The 15158-nt window shown below is 40.1% G+C and overlaps 1 protein-coding gene across 8 annotated transcripts in view; it reads right to left on the reverse strand.

Annotated features, from left to right (window-relative positions):
* Positions 1–15158, reverse strand: part of MAST2 (microtubule associated serine/threonine kinase 2) — a 207402-nt gene that overhangs the window by 51787 nt on the left and 140457 nt on the right. For all 8 annotated transcript variants that reach the window (XM_061412120.1, XM_061412119.1, XM_061412118.1 and 5 more), the window contains one exon: positions 10236–10327. In XM_061412120.1, coding sequence (XP_061268104.1) covers positions 10236–10327 — 92 coding nt within the window. The remainder of the gene's footprint in view (positions 1–10235; positions 10328–15158) is intronic.

A 15158-nucleotide genomic window follows, 5' to 3' on the forward strand; every position in this document is an offset into this window, starting at 1 on the left:
GATACAAGTCTAACTGGAAAAGGAAATGGCAACCCACTCTTGTATTCTTGCATGGAGAAGTCCACGGACAGTCCATGGGTTCGCAGAGAGTAGGACACAACTGAGCGACTTAACACACACAAATCTAACTGTATCAAAGAGTTGGACCATAAAGAAGGCTGAGCACCAAAGAACTGCTGCTTTTGAACTGTGGTGTTGGAGACTTTTGAGAGTCCCTTGGACTGCAAGGAGATCAAACCAATCAATCCTAAAGGAAATCAAATCCTGAATATTCAATGGAAGGACTGATGCTGAAGCTGAAGCTCCACTGCAAAGAGCCGACTCATTAGAAAAGACCCTGATGCTGGGAAAGATGAAGGCGGGAAGGGAAGGGGGTGACAGAAGATGAGATGGTTGGATGGTATCACCAACTCAATGGACATGAGTTTGAGCAAGCTCTAGGAGATGAAGCACAGGGAAACCTGGCATTGCTGCAGTTCATGGGGTCACAAAGAACTGGACATGACTGAGCGACTGAACAACTATAACAACTATATCAACACGAGCGTGCTAAATCGCTCAGTTGTGTCTGACTCTTTGCGACCATATGGACCACCAGGCTACTCTGTCCATGGGATTCTTCAGGCAGGAATACTGGAGTGGGTTGCCATGCCCTCCTCCAGGGGATTTTCCCGACCCAGGGATCAAACCGACATCTCTTACATCTTCTGCATTGGCAGGCAGGTTCTTCACCACTAGCACCACCTGGGAAGCCCAACTATATCAATAATCACCTTCAATGTTTATCACTTCAGTTCAGTCGCTCAGTCGTGTCTGACTCTTTGCGACCCCACGAATCACAGCACGCCAGGCCTCCCTGTCTATCACCAATTCTCGGAGTTCACTCAAACTCATGTCCATCGAGTTGGTGATGCCATCCAGCCATCTCATCCTCTGTCGTCCCCTTCTCCTCCTGCCCCCAATCCCTCCCAGCATCAGGGTCTTTTCCAATGAGTCAACTCTTCGCATGAGGTGGCCAAAGTATTGGAGTTTCAGCTTCAGCATCAGTCCTTCCTGGGGAACACCGAGAACTGATCTTTAGGATGGACTGGTTGGATCTCCTTGCAGTCCAAGGGACTCTCAAGAGTCTTCTCCAACACCACAGTTCAAAAGCATCAATTCTTCGGCGCTCAGCCTTCTTCACAGTCCAACTCTCACATCCATACATGACCACTGGAAAAACCATAGCCTTGACTAGATGGACCTTTGTTGGCAAAATAATGTCTCAGCTTTTGAATATGCTATTTAGGTTGGTCATAACTTTCCTTCCAAGGAGTAAGCGTCTTTTAATTTCATGGCTGCAGTCACCATCTGCAGTGATTTTGGAGCCCCCAAAAATAAAGTCTGACACTATTTCTGCTGTTTCCCCATCTATTTCCCATGAAGTGATGGGACCAGATGCCATGATCTTCATTTTCTGAATGTTGAGCTTTAAGCCAACTTTTTCACTCTCCTCTTTCACTTTCATCAAGAGGCTTTTTAGTTCCTCTTCACTTTCTGCCATAAGGGTGGTGTCATCTGCATATCTGAGGTTAATGATATTTCTCCTGGCAATCTTGATTCCAGCTTGTGCTTCTTCCAGCTCAGCGTTTCTCATGATGTACTCTGCATATAAGCTAAATAAGCAGGGTGACAATATACACCAATATACAGCCTTGACGTACTCCTTTTCCTATTTGGAACCAATCTGTTGTTCCATGTCCAGTTAGTTCTAACTGTTGCTTCCTGACCTGCATATAGGTTCATAGTCTAAATTAAAAAGATTGAGACTGGCACACAGATTAAAAAAAAATAAAAACAAGACCCAACTAAGTGTATTTTTACAAGGAAACCTTTTAAAATATAAAGGCACATGTAAATTAAAAGCAAATGGATAGAGTAAGAGATCTACTAACACTAATCAAAAGAATGTAGAAGTAAGTACATTTCAGACAGCTTGGGGAAACCCAATCCCAAGGAAAAGCAGTGCTAAAGAACATTCAAACTACAAGACAATTGCACTCATTTCACGGGCTAGCAAGGTAATACTCAAAATCCTTCAAATTAGGCTTTAACAGTATTTGAATCGAGAACTTCCAGATGTACAAGCTGGGTTTAGAAAAGGCAGAGGAACCAGAGATCAAATTGCCAACATTTGTTGGATCATAGAGAAAGCAAGGGAATTCCAGAAAAACATCTACTTCTGCTTCATTGACTATGCTAAAGCCTTTGACTGTGTGGATCACCACAAACTGTAGACAATTCTTAAAGAGATGGGAATAGCAGACCATCTTACCAGTCTCCTGAGAAACCTGTATGTGAGTCAAGAAGCAACAGTTAGAACCTTTCATGAAACAAGTGACTGATTCAAAATTGGGAAAGGAGTACGACAAGGCTGTATTTTGTTACCCTGTTTATTTAACTTATATGCAGAGTACATCATGCAAAATGCCAGGCTGGATGACTTACAAGCTGGAATCAAGATTGCCAGGAGAAATATCAGCAACCTCAGATATGCAAATGATACCCTGAAATGGCAGAAGGCAAAGAGGAACTATAAGAGCTTCTTGATGAGGGTGAAAGAGGAGAATGATAAAGCTGGCTTAAAACTCAACATTAAAAAACTAAGATCATGGCATCCAGTCCCATCATTCATGGCAAAGAGAAGGGGGAAAAAGTGGAAGCAGTGACAGATTTTCTCTTCTTGGGATCCAGCATCACTGAGGATGGTGATTGTAGCCATGAAATTAGAAGAGGCTTGTTTCTTGGAAGGAAAGCTATGACAAACCTAGACAGTGTATTAAAAAGCAGAGACAACACTTTTTGCCAACAAAGGTCTGTCTAGTCAAAGCTATGGTTTTTCCAGTAGTCATGTACAGATGTGAGAACTGGACCATAAAGAAGACTGCGCACTGAGAATTGATGCTTTTGAACTATGGTGCTGGAGAAGACTCTTCAGAGTTCCTTGACAACAAGGAGCTCAAACCAGTCAATCCTAAATGAAATCAACTCTGAATATTCATTGGAAGGACTGATGTTAAAGCTGAAGCTACAATACTTTGGCCACCTGATGCAAAGAGCAGGCTCATTGGAAAACACCCTGATGCTGGAAAAGATTGAAGGCAAAAGGAAAAGATGACAGCAGAGTATGAGATGGTTAGACAGCATCACTGACTCAATGGACATGAACTTGGGGAAATTTCAGGAGATGGTAAGGGACGGGGAGGCCTAGTGTGCTGCAGTCCATGGGGTGCGAAGAGTCAGACATGACTTTTCGACTGAACAACAATAACAATAAATTTAATTGAAGAGAATTCACCCATCTGCTTTCAGATCACAGTAGAATTAAACTAAATAATCAATAAACAGAAAGACAATTGGGAAAACCCCCAAATATTTGAAGATTAAACAACACAGTTCAAAATAACACATAGGTCAAAGAAGAAATCTCAACAGAAAATTTAAAGTATTTTTAAGTAAATAAAAATGAAAATACAACTTATCAAGTTTGGGCAATGGGGCAAGGGAGCGTGAGGTACATACTACTGGAAATAAGACAGGCTACAAGAGGGATTTCCCTGGCAATCCGTGGTTAAGACTCTGGGCCTCCACTGCAGGGAACATGGGTTTGATCCCTGGTAGGGGAATTAAAACCCCTTATGATGCATGATGTGGCTGAATTAAAAAAAAAAAAGATATGCTACAAGGATGTATTGTACAACACGGGGTAATATAGACAATATTTCATAGTAACTGTAAATGGAGTATAACCTTTAAAAATTGAATTTTGGGACTTCTCTGGCAGTCCAGTGATCAAGATTCCATGTTTCCAATGCAGGGAGCATGCATTCAATCTCTGGTTAGAGAACTAAAATCCTACATGCCCATGCTGCGTGCTGTAGCCAAAAAAAAAAAAAAAATTGAATCTTGATTAATTAATTAATCAAGGAAGATTTAAGATTAATCACCTCAGCCTCCACCTTAAGAAGCCAGAAAAAGAGCAAATTAAATTTAACATAAGCAGATGAAAAGAAAAAATACTGGAGCAGAAATCAATGAAATTGGAAACAGGAAATCAATAGAGAAAATCAACAAAACCAAAAACTGGTTCTTTGATAAGATCCACAAAATGGACATGCCTCTAACCAGGCTAACTAAGGGAAAAAATAGAGAAGACACAAGTCACTAACATCAGAACAGATGCTGTATTACTACAGATTCCATGGCCATTAAGAGGATAAGAAAGGAATATTATGCACAACTCTATGCCCACAAATTTGATACCCAGATTTAAATACACCAATGACTTAAAGACAAAACCTGCCAAATCTCACACAAGAAAAAACAGACAATCTGGATAGGCTTATATCTATTAAAAATTTAATCAATAATTAGTAATCTTCTAAAGCCAAAAGCAGCGGGTCCCAGATAGGTTCACTTGTGAATTCCATCAAACATTCAAAAAGAAATTATACCAATTCTCCACAATCTTTTCAAGAAGACACAAGTGGAGGGAATACTTTCTAACTTATTCTATGAGGCCATCATTACCCAAACACCAAAACCAGGCAAAGACATTATAAGAAAAGAACACTAAAGACCAGTATCTCTCATGAACATGGAAATAAAATCCTCTGCAAAATATTAACAAATCCAATCCAACAATGCATAAAAAGAATTATACACCATAACTAAGAGGGTTTTAATCCTAGGTATGCAAGGCTAGTTCAATATTTGAAAATCAATTAATGTAAACCATTATACCAATAGCTAAAGGAACAAAATCAAATGATTGTATCAACAGATCAGAAAAAGCATTTGACAAAGTCTAAAATCCATCTATAAAAAAATCTTTCAATAAATTAGGAATTGAAGGGAAGTTCCTCAATTTGATAAAGAACATCTACAAAAAAGTACAGCTAACACTGATACTTAATGATAAGAAACTTCAGGCTTTTCTGCCAAAATCAGAAAAATGGCATGCCTATATCTTCTCACCACTGCTTTTCAACATCATACTGGAAGTTCCGGCTAATATAGTAAGCTAAAAAAAGGAATTAAAAAGTATACAGATTGGGAAGGAAGAAAGTATATAAACTGTCTTTGTTTGCAGATGACATAACGGCCTGTGAAGAAAATCTGGGGGAAAAAATCAACAAAAATCCTTCTGAAACAAGTAAATGATTGTATCAAAGTTGCAGGATACAAGGTTAATGTACAAAAGTCAACACTTTATACCGTCAATGAACAAGTGGAATTTGAAATTAAAAATATTACCAATCACATTAGCACCCCCAAAATGAAATAAATAGGTATAAATCTAACAAGTTATAAATGTACAAGATCTACATGAGGAAAATTTTAAAACTCAGATGAAAGATATCAAAGAAGAACTACTTAAATGTAGAGAGTTTCCACATTCACGGACAGGAAGACTCAACACTGTCAAGATGTCAGTTCTTCCCAACTTGATCTGTAGATTCAATACAAACACAATCAAAGTCTCAGCAAATTATTTTATGGATGGAGAAACTGATTCTAAAGTTTATATGCAGAGGCAAAAGATCCAGAATATCCAACTCAATATTGAAGAAGAACAGAGTTGGAAGACTGATATTACCAAACTCAAGACCTACTCTAAAGCTACAGTGGTCAAAACGGTGTGATGTTAGAGGAAGAACAAATAGATTAATTGAATAGAATAGAGTCAGAAACAGGCCCAGGAAAATGTAATTAACTAATGCTTGACAAAGGAGCAAAAGTAATACAATAGAAAAAAGACATTCTTCCTAACAAACAGTGCTATAATGACTGGACAGCCACCTGAAAAAAAAGAATAGATGCAAATCTTGATAAAAATTAATTCAAAATGGATCACAGACCTAATCATAAGACACAAAACCACACTCCTAGAATATAATGTAGGACAACACCTTGATGACCTGAGACAGGACAATGACATTTTAGATGCAATACCAGATGGACAATCCATGAAAGAAATAATTGATAAGCTGGTCTAGGGTAAAATGAAAAACTTCTACTCTCCAAGAGGAGAAAGCAAGCTACAAATATTAATACTTGCAACAGTCCTTAAAGGACTGTTATCCAAAACATACAAAAAAAACACTTAAAACTCAACAATAAGAAAATAAACAACCTGATTGAAAAGCAGGCAAAAGATGTGAACAGACACATCATCAATGAAGATACATAGACGGCAAGTAAGCATATGAAAAAATCTTCAATACCATGTATCACTGCTGCTGCTGCTAAGTCGCTTCAGTCGTGTCCGACTCTGTGCAACCCCAGAGATGGCAGCCCACGAGGCTCCCCCCTGTCCCTGGGATTCTCCAGGCAAGAACACTGGAGTGGGTTGCCATTTCCTTCTCCAATGCATGAAAGTGAAAAGTGAAAGTGAAGTCGCTCAGTTGTGCCCGACTCTTCGCGACCCCATGGACTACAGCCTACCAGGCTCCTCCATCCATGGGATTTCCCAGGCAAGAGTACTGGAGTGGGGTGCCATCGCCTTCTCCGACCATGTATCACTAGGGATACGCAAATTGAAACAACAAGGTACTATTATAAATGGATTAGAATGGCCAAATTAAAAAACACTGACAATACTGAAAGTTGGAAAGTTTCTGTAGAGCAACTAAAATTCTCATTTGTTGCTGGTGGGAATGTCAAAATGGTTCAGCCACTTTATAAAACTATCCCTAACCATACAATCTAGCAATCACCCTCCTTGGTATTTAACCAAATGAACTGAAAATTTATGTACACATGAAAACCTGTGAGTGAGAGTGGTATATCCAGACAATGGAATATTATTCAGCACTAAAAAGAAATGAGCTGTCAAACCATGATAAGATATGGAAGAAAGCTAAATGCATATTATTCATGGGAAATAGATGGGGAAACAGTGGAAACAGTGTCAGACTTTATTTTTTTGGGGCTCCAAAATCACTGCAGATGGTGACTGCAGCCATGAAATTAAAAGACGCTTACTCCTTGGAAGGAAAGTTATGACCAACCTAGATAGCATATTAAAAAGCAGAGACATTACCTTTGCCAATAAAGGTCCATCTAGTCAAGGCTATGGTTTTTCCTGTGGTCATGTATGGATGTGAGAGTTGGACTGTGAAGAAGGCTGAGCACCGAAGAATTGATGTTTTTGAACTGTGATGTTGGAGAAGACTCTTGAGAGTCCCTTGGACTGCAAGGAGATCCAACCAGTCCATTCTGAAAGAGATCAGCCCTGGGATTTCTTTGGAAGCAATGATGCTAAAGCTGAAACTCCAGTACTTTGGCCACCTCATGCTAAGAGTTGACTCACTGGAAAAGACTCTGATGCTGGGAGGGATTGGGGGCAGGAGGAGAAGGGGACAACAGAGGATGAGATGGCTGGATGGCATCACTGACTCGATGGACGTGAGTCTGAGTGAACTCCGGGAGTTGGTGATGGACAGGGAGGCCTGGCGTGCTGCGATTGATGGGGTCGCAAAGAGTCGGACATGACTGAGCAACTGAACTGAACTGAACTGAAGAGAAATGAACCAATCTGAAGAGGCTACATACCGTATGATTCCAATTACATGACATTTTGGAAAAGGCAAAACTATGGAGACAGTGAAAAGATTAGTGGATATCAGGAGCTGGGGTACAGAGTGATGAACAGATGGGACACAGAGGATTTTAGGGCAGTAAAACTACTCTGCATGATACTACAATGATAGATACATGTCACTATACATTTGTCAAAACTCATATAAAAAAAATTAAAAAAAAAAAAAAAAACTCATATAATGCACACGAAGAGTGAACCCTAATGTAAACTACGGGTTTTGGGTAATAATAATGTGACAATGCAGGTTCAACAGTTGTAACAAATGTACTAATCTGGTGCTGGATACTGATGGTGCAGAAGGTGGTTACATGTGTGGGGATAGGGTATATGGGAACTCTGTACAATCCACTCAGTTTTACCATGAATCTAAAACTGCTCTAAAACAGGTTTATTACTTAAAAGAAAAAAAAAAATCACAATGAACTAGAAAGGTTCCACTCCCAGAATGGCTAAGTGCCTACTTAATTGACCTTACTATAGTTATAATCTAGTTATATATGCTGTTGTTGTTCAGTTTCTAAGCCATGTCCAACTGTTTGTGACCCCATGAACTGTAGCAAGCCAGCTTCACTATGTCCCTGAGTTTGGTCAAACTCATGTCAGTGATGCCATCCAACCATCTCATCCTCTGTCACCTAGTAAATATTTAATATTGAACTAAACTGTATGAAATGAACCTACTTTCAAATCAACAGACCCCATACTATTCAACATATTCCAGACTTTAAAGTGAAAATAAAGAGTCTTAGAATATTCTGTGGATCCAAATATCAGGATGTATAAGATTTTAGAATTAATCCGATATGAAGTTTGATCTTTCTCTACATTTGGTTAAATGCAGAGTCCACAGTCATAAACTGGGCTTTTACATCAGTTCTTCCTCCCGGATCTGAGGCCTACTTAGATTTTCTGCAGTATTTAAGAGCGATGATGATGATAGCTAACATTTATGGAGTACTGGGGAGCCTGGTCGGCTGCCGTCTATGGAGTCGCACAGAGTCGGACACGACTGAAGCGACTTAGCAGCAGCAGCAAGCATGTTATACGTATTAACATAAAGCTAGAGCCCGCAGACCCAGACAGGCTGAAAAGGCCAGGTGATGTTCTCGATCAAAGTCTCTGAGTAGGGAAAAATCTAGTCCTAAATTCTGTCAGCAATCTAAATAAAGAGATAATCATATCAGAGAGAAGCTGCAAGTAGTGATTACTGCCTGGCGTTCACATTACAGTGGTGATACTATGTTCAAGGTTTGCAAGTGCTAAATTAATTTCTACATGATGAAAATTCCAAGTCAGATATATGCTGAGTTTTTACAAAGTTCATGGTTAGAATGCACTATCTGAGCTAACACCTAGCCCAGTTCATTCTGAGGGAAAAGTCCCTATGCACAATGAGAAATCTGGCTTTAACAGCCAAGTAGGTCTAGTTCCCTGGGTCTCCCTGTGCTCTTGCTGGTGTCTTCTCATATTAGAGTTAGTACAGTATTTGAGAATTCTACTGATTCTTGGAAGAGGGTCATGAGCACACTGAATAGCTGGGTCTGAGTGAGTCTGATAAAGTGAGACCCTTATCTCAAGGACACAGATCAGCTTCAGAATCACTCGATTCTTAGGGTGCTCAAACAACTATTCCTCATTCATCCTCACAGTCACTCTCCAAAGACACACTAAACTATAAGCAAGTAGACAAACTCAAGTGGAACAGACCTGTCTTATTTGGTTTAATGCTATACTGTTTCACTACTTTAGTACCTTTTTATTGCCCAAAGACAAGGCTTGTAGATTATCAAATCCAGGCAGCAATGGCTTCCTATGGATCCAAGCCTGCTCTATTTCCATTATCCCTAGGTCTGGAACTTCTACTGTAAACAGCATAGCAGTGAACAGTGTAGCAGAGCAACAACTCCTTCCACAAAGCTGAGTCCCCTGGTCTGACTCCCCTGGGATTTAAGAATACATGTCTAGACTAAAACACATGGCTAACTCCAATGAGGTCTTCTGCCTCATAATTTTTATATATTCTGACTATATATATAGTCAGATGCAAGTACATCAATCCTTATACTGCCTAGAAGAGTCCATATTCCAGATGAATGCCTGAGATCAATGATTCCACATACTGGAACTGAAGTAAATGTCAACATGAAACAAACAGTTCTCTCACTACTGTTGACTTCTGTTCTAACAGAGGGCAAGTTTTTAGGAGTCCTATGAGGCAGAAAACCATCTGCGTGAGCCCTAATTCTTGGGCAAGGTAGGACAAAATGTTAATGGAGGCCTCATCACATGGTCCCAGATGATCGGAGTCATAACACACTCTCAACACACCAGAACAGGGGTGGTGGACCCAAGACATGCATAAGACCAAAAGGAATATTGACAGGTCAAGGCAAGAAATAACTAAGAGTCAAAAACAGACTGAACATACTCTCCCACAGAAAGCATGCCCGTGAGTTCTGTCTGCTTCAGTCAGCCAAGTGAAGAAAAAATATATTGTAACATGATGAACCTCACACAGAGAGAAGAGGAAAGAAATCGGGCATCTGTGACCACTCTTTGATTCCACTTTTCTTAATCTTTAAGCACTCACCTGTGTGGCCATGGAGTGGTGAGTGCGGCCGTGGCAGTGTAGGTGACGTACTAGAGGTCACAATCAAACTCTTGCGGTTACTTGTCCGACAGCTGCAATGAAAACACAAATGTCAGTTATAACAGGGTTGCATCATGGGCCCATAGAGCTTGAGTGGCTATCGAGAGACAAAGTCACATCATTTCATGAGCCGAGCAGTGTAATACTTGGAACTGGGTTACCAATTACTGTTTGCACAGTGAGTCTTCATAATTCATTGTGTTCCATCTTGCAATAACTTTTGTCACTGTCTTGACTCTTTCTTGTATTGTCACGGCACCTTTCCAATGTGCAGCTTTTGCTTCCTAAGCAAATAAATATCCAAGGAGTTCCCTAAATGTAATAACCATGCACTAAATGGTATGTAATGAAGAGTGACCACTGCAAGTTTGATTCAGAAAACAAAAAACACAAGCCATAAATATTCTCATCTCTCATAAAAATTAATGTTCTTGCCATAAACATGAAATGATTAAATCTATGAAATTTATCTTTGAAAAACTGCTTAATCAATTAATAGTCTCATTTCAACATAAATTTCAGAGCAGGGCTGGGTTCCTTCTACAAAGTTGGCTTTCCTTTACATTTTAATGCCTGAGGATTTTTCTTGTGCTTGGAGAAAGTCAAATCATGTTGAAAAGTCATTTCATACTCAACCTGTTACTGTAAAGTGTAAGTAAATTTATTTGAAAGCTAGCCCATCTTTTAAAGGCATTAAAGAAGCCTGGTCATTTATATTCATCGAAAAAAATATTTAGAGCTTCCCTGGTGGCTCAGGTGGTAAAGCGTCTGCCCACAATGTGGGAGACCTGGGTTCAATCCCTGGGTCGGGAAGATGCCCTGGAGAAGGAAATGGCAACCCACTCCAGTACTCTAGCCTGGAAAATCCTATGGATGGAGGAGCCTTGCAGGCTACAGTCCATGGGGTCGCAAAGAGTTGGACACGACTGAGGGACTTCATTTTCTTTCACACAAATATTTACTGAACATTAACTGCACATCAGGCACCATTCCAGGTGCAAGGGAAGCCGTAGAGAACAAAAGAAAATCTCTGTCCTCAAATGGCAGTAAACAGTGATATGAAGAAAGAGACAGAATGTTTAAGAAACAGCAAAGAACTCAAGTAGGTGGCAGGAGGGGAAAATGACAAGGAAAAAAGTAGGGTATAGAAGCTATGGGTATAGACTGCAGCCAGACTCTGTGGGGCTGCCAGACTGCTGTAAAGAACTATTGGAAATGTGATAAGGAATCGCTGGAAGGATTGTGATCAATCTCAAGAGATTATGATTAGAAATGACACAAACCTGTCCCTAAGAAACCATCAGGAATCATCCGATCACATCTCACATGCCCTTATTACCCCCAATTACCACCAAAGGCCCAAGCCTTCCATCTCTAATTTGACACAGTCTCCCTCTACTCCTTAATCTTAAAAAAAGAAAGAAAGAAAGCTTACACCATGCCTCCCTGAACTCAGTCTGTCATCAGCAAACTATAACCTTAACTTATTTTCTCAACATTCAGTTTCAATTCTGGCTCTAACTGAAACCTTGCTATCCCCTAGGACACCACAGTCCTGGTGAAAATTCCAATCCTTTTAAACCCAACTTTCCATCTATTTTGCAACTGCACTTGGGCGGCCGATGGTGAATGAAGAAAAATCCAAAATCATCCTGGCTGGGGTTTCTTTATGTTTATGATGATAAATATCAAGTGGATCCATACTACATCTACTTAGGTAACGCACTCTCTCTCCAAGACAACTCACAACTCAAGACTAATTCACATCTTCTCCCCAAACCTCCAGTACTTCTTCAGTTCCCCAAATCCTATCCTCATCTGCTGACTTGGCTTTTTATTCAACTAGGGGTAAAAAGAATCAAAACAAAAAGAAGTACTACATATTTCTGCTCCCCCAAATCTTACTAGCCTGGAGAATTTCCTCGTGGTCCAGTAGTTAAGAATCCGCCTTCCAGTGCAGGGGACGCAAGTTTGATCCCTGGTCAGGCAACTAAGATCCCCACACGCTGTGGGGCAACTAAGCCCATGTGCCATAACTACTGAGCCTGTGTGCTCTGGAGTCCACATGCCACAGCTAGAGCCCGTGTGTCACAACAAAAGATCCTGAATGTCTCAGCTAAGCTCTGATTCAGTCAAAAATAAATAATTTTTTTTAAATCTATCAGCCTGAATCTGTATACATATACTATACTGACTTTCCCATCAACAACAGCAGAAGACCATGTTGCTATGAAAGTCAACTCCCTGACTCGCTATTCAAGAAGTCTGTACCTCCACTGTCTTCCTTCTCCTATAACACAAACTTCTACATCCTACTGGGTCATTCTCATCATCATAAAAACATGCTGTAATTTCTTACATATCAAGAAAATTAGAATAAAAACTTTCATAGACCTCTCCCAACTTTGCTCCCCTGTTTAGGAAAAAGTCCATGTAGGGATTCTGTACTTGTTATCCTCATATCTCATTTCCTATTATCTCTCTTTTTTTTTTTTAAATTATTTTTGGCTGTGCTGGGTCTTTGTTGCTGCACAGGTTTTTCTCCAGTTGTGGAGGGGGGGGCACTCTCCAGCTGTGGTACGTGGGCTTCTCATTGCCGTGGCCTCTCTTGTTGCAGAGCATGGTCTTAGTTGCTCTGAGGCATGTGGGATCCTCCCTGATTAGGGATCGAACTCATCTCCCATATTGGGAAGTGACTCCTTTACCACTGAGCCACAAAGGAAGGCCCTTCTATTCTCTATTTAACCCACTCTAGACTAGATAATCAACATCTTTCTTGCCTATTATCAAGGTCATCACTGCTGCTAAGTCGCTTCAGTCGTGTCCGACTCTGTGCAACCCCATAGATGACAGCTCGCTAGGCTCCTCTGTCCCTGGGATTCTCCAGGCAAGAATACTGGAGTGGGTTGCCATTTCTCCAATGCATGAAAGTGAAAAGTAAAAGTGAAGTCGCTCAGTCGTGCCCAACTCTTACCGACCCCATGGACTGCAGCATACCAGGCTCCTCCGTCCATGGGATTTTCCAGGCAAGAGTACTGGAGTGGGGTGCCATTGCCTTCTCCGAAGGTCATCACTAACAACAGTCAATTCTCAATCCTTGTCTTATGTAACCTCTCAACATCATTCAACAGTTATAACTTCCTCTTCTAAAAAACAAATTGGGATTCAATTTATATTCAATTAGGTGTTCTGTTCAATGAGCCCTGACAACTGTACCCATTTATATAACACATCCAAAACAAAAGACAGTGATTCTATTACCCCAGAAAGTCCCCAAGTGCCCCTTCTGGTCAAAGCTACTGTGAGTCCATTTTATTTCCTTTACTGGTTTATTAACTATCAGTTCAGTTCAGTTCAACCATAGCTTTGACTAGACAGACCTTTGTTGGCAAAATGTCATTTCTGGTTTTTAATACTCTGTCTAGGTTTGTCATACTTTATGGAATGTACATATGAAATCACATTAACCCTTAGAAAGCTTATTTGGACCGAGAGGATCTTGAGCAGAAAGACACCCAAGGTCTCCTGTACTAGGGCTCACAGTACCTTCTTCAACAGGTATGCCCTCCCTCTTTAACTTACTCAATTCTACCCATTCCATAGAACCATGAGCTCGAATGTGGTTTTTAGTGAATTCTCTTTTATTCTTCCAAGCAGGATGAAAAAATGAAACAGTTTTCAGACATTAGACAACAAGCAATGTAGGACAGTGATCACTTAAAGAGAAGGGAAACAAACAAGGTGAGTCCTACAACTGCCTGGGCTTACTACCTGGAAAGACATGCCCACAACAGCACAGGGAGAAGATGGCCTGCACAGAACCTGGGGGTGGAGGAAACTTCTTAAGAAAAAGAGCAGGTGGAATCACCCCTGGTACTCAAACAGGGTTGGGAACAGTTTGTGTTTCCACCAGACAGAGGGGGAAAACCTGGTTATTCACAAGACACTAGCAAGGAAAAATTAGTCCAAATGCTGACCTGGTCCTACCTAACAAAGCTTAAAAGCAATCCTTAAAAGATCAAATTATTTCCAAGTAATTTAACTGTGTCCCAGAATAAGGCTCAAAAATAATATTGAAAGAAGCAAAAAACAAAAAAAAAAACAAAAAAAACACACTCTGTCAAACAAAGTCAAAATCAGTAATTGGTACACAATAAAAATTACTAGGCATGGAAAAAAGGAGGAAATATGACCCATGATGTGGTGTAGGGGAGTGGGGGAGAGTAGAAATAACAGATCCAGAGATGGCACACACAGAATTAGTAGAAGAGAAATAATAAAATCATTATAACTATATTCCATATTTTCTAAACATCCTTTTTTTTTCCTTTATAAAAATTTATTTATTTTTAGCTGTGTGGATCTTCGTTGGGACATGCAGGATTCTCTCTAGTTGTGATGTGCGGGTTTAACTGCCACGCAGCAAATGGGATCTTAGTTTCCTGACCAGGAATTGAACCCTCATCCCTTGCATTGGAGGCGGATTCTTAACCACTGGACCAATGGGGAAGCCCCTATATTTTCAGTGAGGCACAGGAAAGTGTAGCATATTAAGGAGAGATTATGGATGATACTTTTAAAAATCCAAATAGGACTTTCAGAGATTAATAGTCTAAGATGAAAATTAAACAGGATGGCATTAACAGAAGATAAAGCACTGCAGAAGAAAGATGTGCGATCCTAGATACAGTGAGAAAAAAAAACTATGCAAAATGAAACAAAAAAAAGAGAACTTTTTTCATTTTTAAAATTTATTTATTTTAATTGGAGGCTAATTACTTTACAATATTGTGGTGGGTTTTGCCATACATCGACATGAATCAGTCAAGGGTGTACATGTGTCCCCCTCATTCTGAACTCCCC

This window comes from Bos javanicus, chromosome 3 (genome assembly GCF_032452875.1).
Source record: "Bos javanicus breed banteng chromosome 3, ARS-OSU_banteng_1.0, whole genome shotgun sequence".
NCBI classification, from domain to species: Eukaryota; Metazoa; Chordata; class Mammalia; order Artiodactyla; family Bovidae; genus Bos; species Bos javanicus.